The 7,464-nt window shown below is 46.0% G+C and overlaps 1 protein-coding gene across 1 annotated transcript in view; it reads left to right on the top strand.

Annotated features, from left to right (window-relative positions):
- LOC311248176 (nucleus accumbens-associated protein 2-like) overlaps positions 1–7,071 on the top strand; it is a gene marked incomplete at both ends in the record, with an annotated part of 69,535 nt that extends 62,464 nt beyond the window's left edge. The window contains one exon of the mRNA XM_084337971.1: positions 6,461–7,071. Within this exon, the coding sequence (XP_084194097.1) occupies positions 6,461–7,071 (611 nt within the window). The remainder of the gene's footprint in view (positions 1–6,460) is intronic.
- Between the last annotated feature and the right edge of the window lie 393 nt (positions 7,072–7,464).

Raw genomic sequence — 7,464 nt, 5'->3', positions numbered from 1 at the left:
CTCTCTACTCCTGCACCCTCTCTCCTCTACTCCTGCACCCTCTCCCCTCTCTACTCCTGCACCTCCCCTCTTCTCTCTCTCTCTCTCTCTCTCTCTCTCTCTCTCTCTCTCTCTCTCTCTCTCTCTCTCTCTCTCTCTCTCTCTCTCTCTCTCTCTCTCTCTCTCTCTCTCTCTCTCTCTCTCTCTCTCTCTCTCTCTGTCTCAATTCAATTCAATTCAATTCAAATGGGCTTTATTGACATGGGAAACATACGTTTACATTGCCAAAGCCAAACAAGACAAAACAATCAAACAGAGAAATCAAAAGAAATCAGTACATTACGGAAGGAATTTCTTGTACAGTCTTTATGGTGCTTGTATTCTGTTGGATGTCCTTTTCTTGTCACAGCAGCTCACAAATCTTGCTGCTGTGTTTGCACATTCTTGTATTTCTCCCAGTAGGTATGGGAGTTTTGAGTTATTGTCCATGTTTTCAAAGTCTCTTTGGGTGTTTGCAATTTGTGGGAAGTATATGTCTCTGATGTCTTGGTATAGTGGGCAGGTTGTTAAGAAGTGGAGCTCGGTTTCCACCTCATCTTGTGTGCAGTGGGTGCATAGTCTGTCTTCTCTTGGGAGCCAGGTCTGCCTATGGCGGCCTTTCTCAATGGCTAGGCTGTGCTCGCTGAGTCTGTACCTAGTCAAGGATCTTCTTCGTTTTGGGTCAGTCACAGTGCTCAGGTATTCTGCCACTGTGTACTCTCTGTTTAGGGCCACATAGCATTTAAATTTGCTCTGGTTTTGGGTTGATTCTTTCCAATGTGTCAGATAGTTTTCTTTTTGTTTTCTTATCATTTGATTTAGTCCAGTGTGGTTTCTGTCTGGTGGCTCTGCTTGTGTTTGTGAGCAGAGTCCCAGAACCATCTGGCTGAGTGGGCATCTCTCAAGGGTCTCTCTGTGGGTGAGGGCTATGTTGTGGAGTGTGTCTGGGTCACTTTCTTTTAGGTGATTGTGGAATTTAAATGCTTTTTTTTTTTTTTTTTTTTTTATGATTAGTGGGTATCTTCCTAGTTCTGCTCTGTGGAAAATGGATTTGCAAAATTCTGCATACAGAGTCTCAATTGGGTGTTTGTCCCATTTGGTGAAGTCTTGGTTTGCAAGTGGGCCCCAGACTTCACAACCATATAGGGAAATCGGTTCTATGACGGAGTCTAATATTTTGAGCCAGATTTTGATTGGAATGTCTAACTTGATGTTCCTTTTTATGGCATAAAAAGCCCTTCTTGCTTTGTCTCTCAGGTCGTTCACAGCTTGGTTGAAGTTCCCTGTAGCACTGATGTTTAGGCCAAGATAGGTGTAGTTTTTTGTGTGTTCTAGGGAAATTGTGTCTAGGAGGAATTTGTGTTTTTGTTGTTGTAGGCTGGGCCTTTTTTGAAATATCATAATTTTAGTTTTGTTTAGGTTTACTGTCAGTGCCCATGTCTGGGAGAATTTGTGCAGAAGGTCACGGTGCTGTTGTAGCCCTTCTTTTGTTGGGGACAGCAGCACCAGGTCATCTGCAAACAGTAGGCATTTGACTTCTGTGTTTGCTAGGGGGATGCCAGGTGCTGCAGTTTGTTCCAATGTTTTTGCCAGTTCATTTATGTATATGTTGAAGAGGGTTGGACTCAAACTGCACCCCTGTCTAACCCCACGGTGTTGAGGAAAAAAGTCTGTGTGTTTTTCCTCAATCCTCACAGCACATGTGTTGTTGGTGTACATTGACTTTATGAGGTCGTAGGTTTTCCCTCCAATGCCACTATCTAACAGCTTGTACAGCAGACCCTCATGCCAAATTGAGTCAAATGCTTTTTGGAAGTCAACGAAACAGGAGTATACGTTGCTTTTATTTTTATTTATTTGGTTGTCGATTAGGGTGCTGAGGGTGAGAATGTGGTCTGTTGTACGGTGATTTGGTAGGAAGCCAATCTGTGATTTGATCAAGGTATTGTTGTTTGTGAGGAAATGTATGAGTCTGTGGTTAATGATCATACAGAGGATTTTTCCCAGGTTGCTGTTGACACAGATCCCACGATAATTGTTTGGGTCAGATTTGTCTCCCTTTTTGTGGAGCGGTGTTATGAGTCCTTGGTTCCAAATATTGGGGAAGATCCCAGAGCTAAGGACAATGTTAAGGAGTTTTAGTATAGCCAATTGGAATTTGGAGTCTGTGAATATGATCATTTCATTCATTCATTCATTCCATTCGCTCCGCAGGCCTTCTTGGTTTTAAGTGATTTTATTTTGTCCTGTAGTTCTTGTAGTGTAATTGGGGAGTCTAGCGGGTTCTGGTCATCTTTTATGGTTGTCTCTAGGCATTGTAGTTTATGTTGTATGTGTTTTTGCTGTTCATTATTTTGTTTTGAGCTAAAGAGATTGGAGAAGTGGTTTACCCATACATCTCCATTTTGGATGGGTAGCTCCTCGTGGTGTTCTTTGTTTAGTTGGTTCCAGTTTTCCCAGAAGTTGTTTGTTTTTATGGATTCCTCTATATCTTGTAGCTGGTTTCTAACGTGTTGGTCCCTTTTTTTCTGACTGTTTTTGTAGTGTTTCAGTGTTTCACTGTATTGGAGACGTGTGTTCTGGTTGTCTGGGTCTCTGTGTTTTTGGTTTGATAGGTTCCTTAATTTCTTCCTGAGATTTTTACAATCATTATCATACCATTTGTCATGCATATTTTTATTTTTCCTCGCTTTCCTATTTGAGGCCTTTAGGTTGGATAAGGAAGCTGTAATGTCGAATATGTTATTGAGGTTTTCTACCGCCCGTTAACGCTTTTGCTGTTGTGCTGGACGTTTTTTTCCAGGAATTGGTCTAGTTTTGATTGGACTTTTTGGAGCTTGATAGCGGATTGAAATGCCTCTACTTTCTTTCCATTTGTAGTGTTTTTTAATAGTGTGTAGTTTGTTTGGTTTTGGTATTTCCTGTTTGGGTGTTGATCTATTCAGGTAGACAGTGGTTTTGCTGTGGTCTGACAGGGGTGTTAGCGGGCTGACTGTGAATGCTCTGAGAGACTCTAGGCTGAGGTCAGTGATAAAATCTACTGTGCTGTTACCCAGAGATGAGCTGTATGTGTACCTACCATAAGAGTCCTCTCTGAGCCTACTGTTAACTATGTACAGTCCCAGCGAGCGACAGAGCTGTATAAGTTGTGACCCATGATTATTTGTTGTTTGGTCATAGTTCTTTCTGGGGGGGCATATTTGGGAGGGGATGTTTCCACCTCCTGGTATGTGTTTGTCACCCTGTGTGCTGAGAGTGTCAGTTTCTCGTCCTGTCCTGGCATTGAGGTCCCCACAGACTATAATGTGACCACAAGCCTGGAACTGGTTGATTTCGTCTTGTAGGATTGGGAACATGTCCTCCTTATAATATGGGGATTCGATTGGGGGGATGTAGGTGGCACACAGGTAGACATCTTTCTCGGTTGATGTAAGTTCCTTATTTATTTTTAACCAGATGAAAAAAGCTCCGGTTTTGATTAGCTTAATGGAGTGGGTTAATTCTGATTTGTACCATATCTCCCCTGTTTGACCCCTGTTAGCTTGGTGGAGGGTACCAACAGCTCTCTGTAGTTTGCAGGACAGCCAGTAGGACTATTTCCTCTGTGCCATGTCTCTTGTATGACCATGATGTCTGTGTTTGACATTTCTGTGATAAAGTCTGGGTTTCTGCTCTTTGTTCCAATGGCAGTTGACCTCAGACCTTGTATATTCCAGCTTGAAATGGTGAAAGATGTATATTCCATTATTACAGTGTTATATTCCAGTGGCTTTGTCCTGGACCACAATTGAGTAAAGCTTGCTGATCATCTGAAGCACGGTCAGCTCCCCGGGTGGTGATCTGTCGGCCGTGGGGTTGACCTGTAAATCTGTGTGGTATGGGATTGGTGGTGGCATGTGCTGTGTGTATGTGTGTTGTGGGGTTGGCAGGATGTGCATTGTCTGGGGGGGGGGGGGGGGGGGTCGGCAGGAGGGGAGCAGGTCGAAACTGGGCAGCCTGCGCATATGTCTGATATGTTCTTTGCGGCGTGGACCTGGCCTGGGGTGCAGGGTGGTCTCTGGTTGTAATCTGTTGTTCTCTAGGTGCGAAAGGTCTTCTGGGTGTAGCTCTGGGTGGGGTGTTCATCTCTCTGTTGTGCCTGTAGGATGTGGTAGGGCTGTGGTTTAGTGCAACGTCTTTCAGGGTCTTTGCGAAGTTAGGGACTGCTCTTTTGAGGATGTGAACATCGTCATGCATGCTGTACAGGTCTAGGGTGGGGTGAGCTGCCATGTACACGTTTTTCTTCATTGCACAGTTTCTGGAGATGTGTGCATTAATACTTTGTATGAGGTCTGGGTGGTAGTCCCATCTGGGTAGCAGTGCCGAGATTACTACTTTTGCGCTGGGAAATGTTGACGTGGCTTTTTCGATTACTTCCATGACAGATCTGGTCACCTCCTCCCCTGTCTGCATTCTCAGGTTGTTTGTGCCTGTGTGTATTATGATGTGGCTGGGGGACCCCAGGATGTCTCCTGTCAGTAGCTCTATAGCCCGATAGGTATTCTGGCACTTTAGTTTCTTAACTATGTGGTTTGGGAAGAGTTTTTCTTCCTCTACGTATCTCCCGTTTGAGTCCATGAGGAGTACGATTTGTGGACCTACATGAGATCTGGTGGGTGATGTTGGTGGTGGGGTGTCTTGGGTGTGTGTTAATGTTGGGGTGTCTTGGGTGTGTGTTGGTGGTGGGGTGTCTTGGATGTGTGTTAATGTTGGGGTGTCTTGGGTGTGTGTTGGTGGCGGGGTGTCTTGGGTGTGTGTTGGAGTCTCTTGGGTTTGTGCTGCTGGTAGGTTGACATTTGGATCTTGTTGTTGTGGTGACGTTCTCTGGGGCTGCAGCATTCTTGTCTCTTCCAGTTAGCCGGTTAGTGTTTTCACCTCATCTTTGAGCTTTTTAATTTCCAGATTGGTCAGTTTTGACCCCTCTTCCAAGTCTGTGAGTCTTTTCTTTAAAGCCTCGTTGTTTTTCTGGAGTTTTTTCACCGCCTCTTTCTCCGTGTCTATGGTTCTGGGTGGGGGGGAGTTCTTTCTTGCTTCATCCATTTTCTTTTTTTTTAAACTTTATTTTTTAGCGTTTATAGCTTTTTCTGGTCAAGCATGACCGACAGAAACAGGTTGAAATGGGATGTAGAGCAGGGGAAGACACTCTGAGAAAATACGGCGGGTCCGGGAATCGAACTTGTGTACCCCAGATCCGTGACGAGCACGGTTTTCCCCGACGCAGAGATAGCGCCGAGATATACGGTGAGCTACGGGAGCTCCCCCTTCATCCATTTTCACTTGTATGAACTCAATATGTGAGAACCTCTTCTTCATCTCCATGGCCCAGTTTGGTTCCGTTATGAGGTCTTCTGTGTTGTTTAATTGTTCGCTGGTGGGGGTGTCTTCACTGGAGATGGTTTTCTTTAGTGCAGTCTCTTTGATTTTGGAGAAGTCTTTTACAAAGGGATTTGTGTTGCCCTGGACCATTACTGTTCCTGTATTGTAGAAGTGTACAACCATTTGGTTCTCATCTGTCTCTATCTCCAGTATATGTGAGGTCTTATTTCCCCTTTTTGTTGCAGAGGGATGGTGTTCTTGTGTGGCAACGTGCCATGCCGTGATGTTTTCAGTGTAGAAAATTAGGTTGGATATGCGTCCATTGCTTTCCCGGTCTGCAAAAAGTTTATCTGGCCTTGCTCTTAAATATTCTTCTTTGAACTTTTTCTTTTCTGTGCCGTTTGTGTGCTCAGGGTAATGCACTGAGGGGATCTTTGAGTGTGTTTGGTCTGCATTTGCATTTGAATCAGGGGGACTGCGTGGCCCTGTTTCCATTGTTCCAAGAGTTCAAGAACTTCACACCTATGTCCTTCTGGTTGTCTGCCAAGGTGTCTGGTTCAAACCAAGATTTTATAATTGTAGGTGTTTTGGCTAAAATGTCTGACTAAAATGTCAGTATTATTCAGTTTTTGGTAGGCCTATTATAGTACTTACTCTGTTATGACTCCAACAAAGAACTAGTCTACTAGAAGTTGGTATAATTCTTTTTGTCTTCTTGTAGAGATATCCAGGTTTTGGTTTATGAGGTAGACCTCTCAGTCCAGTGATATTTACTTTGTTATGACTCCAACAAAGCACTAGTCCAGAAATTGGTATAATCCTCATTAGTTCCTTGTAGGGATAACCAGGTTTATTCCACTTGAGTGTCTTTTTTCCTTTTTCTCCAGTTTTCAGCCTAAAATCTGGAGGTTTTCCAGGAGCTGCCTGGAACACAACCTCTCTCTTCGACTGTTAACACCTCTCTCTCTCTCTCTCTCGCTCTCTCTCTCTCTCTCTCTCTCTCTCTCTCTCTCTCTCTCTCTCTCTCTCTCTCTCTCTCTCTCTCTCTCTCTCTCTCTCTCTCTCTCTCTCTCTCTCTCTCTCTCAGTCTACTGTCAGAACTTTGCTCCTAACTTTAAGGAGAGTGAGATGAACGTCATAGCCGCAGACATGTGCACCAACGCCCGCCGTGTCCGCAAGCGCTGGCTCCCAAAGATCCAATCACTGCTGCCCGATGGCATCCCTGCCCCCGCCCCCCATCCCCGCAAGGCCAAGAAAGGAGGAGGAGGCGGGCAGGGAGGAGAGGCGCGTCCCCAGCCCAGCGCCAGCCCCCTGGAGCTGGACCTGCGTCAGCTGAGCGCCTCCTACCTGGGCCTGGAGACGCACCTGTACGCGGAGCGCAGGGAGCGTGGGAGGGAGCTGCTGGAGAGAGAGATGGAGAGGGAGCGGGAGGCCTCCGCGTCTCTCCTGCCACACCTGCAGTTTGCTGGGCGCGGCGCGGGAGGAGGGGGTGCGGCCGGGGGGAGGGGGGGAGGGGCAGGGGAGGAGGGGGTGGAGGAGGAGGAGGGAGAGGGGACTGAGACTCCTACGGACCACCTCAACCCCGGCCTGTCCTCATCACACCCCTCCCCCCAGCCTGCTGAGCCCGCACCGGCCCACAGGGGATTGGTGGAGGCGGAGGAAAGGGGGGAGGAGCCTCTGGAGGAAGACAGCCAATAAGCTTTTTAAAAGTCGCCTCGGCCTACCTGTATTTGTGTATGTAAATAACACAGAAACTACCTGTCTCTCTGTTTACCTGTCTGTCTGTCTGTCTACTGCTCTGCTGCATGTGATATCAGCCTTCTGCAGCCTACAGGCACATAGCAACAGGACTGCTTATGACCATGATAATGATGATTATGACAACGTCAATCATGAATATAGCTGCAAGCAGCCTCTACAAGGTTTCAAGCCAAATCACTTACATCAATGGTACGACTCGTGAACTGAAGGAAATAAGAACTAAGAACAAAATTGCCATAAAATGAGTGGGACTCTCCGGGCGATTCATGTGAAAAGTGAAATGCCTGAATCTCTGCCATTTTTTTTACCGAACAGCAAAGTGTGGGTGTC

The sequence above is a fragment of the Notolepis coatsorum genome, assembly GCF_963971535.1.
Source record: "Notolepis coatsorum genome assembly, chromosome: 2".
In the NCBI taxonomy this organism is placed as follows: domain Eukaryota; kingdom Metazoa; phylum Chordata; class Actinopteri; order Aulopiformes; family Paralepididae; genus Notolepis; species Notolepis coatsorum.
Note: the sequence above shows the minus strand (reverse complement) of the source record. Positions and strands in the feature narration are given on the sequence as shown.